This window comes from Eimeria mitis, genomic scaffold (assembly GCF_000499745.2).
Source record: "Eimeria mitis Houghton genomic scaffold, Emh_scaff6245, whole genome shotgun sequence".
NCBI lineage: Eukaryota > Apicomplexa > Conoidasida > Eucoccidiorida > Eimeriidae > Eimeria > Eimeria mitis.
In genome coordinates, this window is record NW_013574435.1 from 565 (window position 1) to 1,811 (window position 1,247).

General features: G+C 56.1%; 1 protein-coding gene across 1 annotated transcript in view; it reads right to left on the bottom strand.

Moving 5' to 3' along the window:
* EMH_0086670 (uncharacterized protein) overlaps positions 1 to 927 on the bottom strand; it is a gene marked incomplete at both ends in the record, with an annotated part of 1,221 nt that extends 294 nt beyond the window's left edge. Inside the window, one exon of the mRNA XM_013501061.1 lies at positions 1 to 927. Within this exon, the coding sequence (XP_013356515.1) occupies positions 1 to 927 (927 nt within the window).
* Positions 928 to 1,247: the final 320 nt, after the last annotated feature.

Consider the following 1,247-nt stretch of genomic DNA (forward strand, 5'->3'; position numbering starts at 1 on the left):
CACTGCTCCTTTTGCTGCTCCTTCTGGTCCTGTTGCTGCTGCCGCTGCTCCTCCTGCCTCTTCTGTCCCTGTTTGGTGCTGCTGCTGCTGCTGCTGCTGTTGCTGCTGCTGCTGCTGCTGCTGCTGCTGCTGCTGCAAGGATAGCGTCCCATAGTAGAAGTGTGGATGGCGACAGAGGTCCGCCCCAGAGAGCCACTGCGTCAGCCCTTCTATACACCGCTGCAGCAGCAGCTCTTCTGTCTCCTTGAGAGATTCTGTAGATTGTGCTTCTGCTGCTGCTGCTGCTGCTGCTGTTGCTGCTGCTGCTGCTGCTGCTGCGGGAGAGACCCCGGTGGCGCTTTGTTGCGGGTCAGCAGCAGCTGCTGCAGCTTCTTCTGAGGCGTTATTCTCCTTCTGCTCTTCTGCTGCTACTCCTGCTGCTGCAGCTGCTGCAGCAGCTGCAGCAGCAGCTTCTGCTGCAGCTGCAGCTGCTAGTGCTGCGGTGTATGTACGGGGAGGAATCATGAAGCAAGGGGAGCCAACAGCTTTCTGCATCAGAGAGAGAAGCAGCGGCTTGCGCTGCAGCAGCCAGCGGGAGAGCTCTGTACCGACAGCAGAGACTGATGGTGCTATGAGTTGCTGTTTTGTTTCTGCTGCTGCTGCTGCTGCTGCTGCTGCTGCTTCTGCTGCTGCTCCTGCTGCTGCTTCTGTTGCTGCTTCTGCTGCTGCTCCTGCTGCTGCTTCTGCTGCTGCTCCTGCTGCTGCTGCTGCTTCTGCTGCTGTTGGGTGCAGCGGCAGCAGCAAATGAAAATCTATTGCGAGGGCACTAAACAAAACCAACTGGGTTATGTTTCTCAGATCCCCCTCAACCGAAACTAATAAATTTATTTCTTTTTTCTTTTTTTCTTCTTTTTCTTTTTCTTTTTCTTTTTCTCTGTTTATATTCATAGAACAAGAAGACCCACTCTCAGCACCACCCCACCAGGGAACACCATGGGGGCCCTCCTCTGAATATGTGCTGCTGCCATCGCTCTTCAAGCGGTAGCAGCCACCACCACCACCACCACTGCTGCTGCTGCTGCTGCTGCTGCTGCTGCTGGCTGAGTGGGTGTGAAGGGGAGCAGACCAGACAGGCCAGGGGGGCTGCAGGATATGGAGGAGGATAGCGCCGAGGGCCCATACATCATGCTTCGTACACAGCGGTGAGTGTTGCAGCACCTGGGGCCCCGCCAGTACCTGCTCTGGTGCTAGAAAGCAGAAAGGAGAAA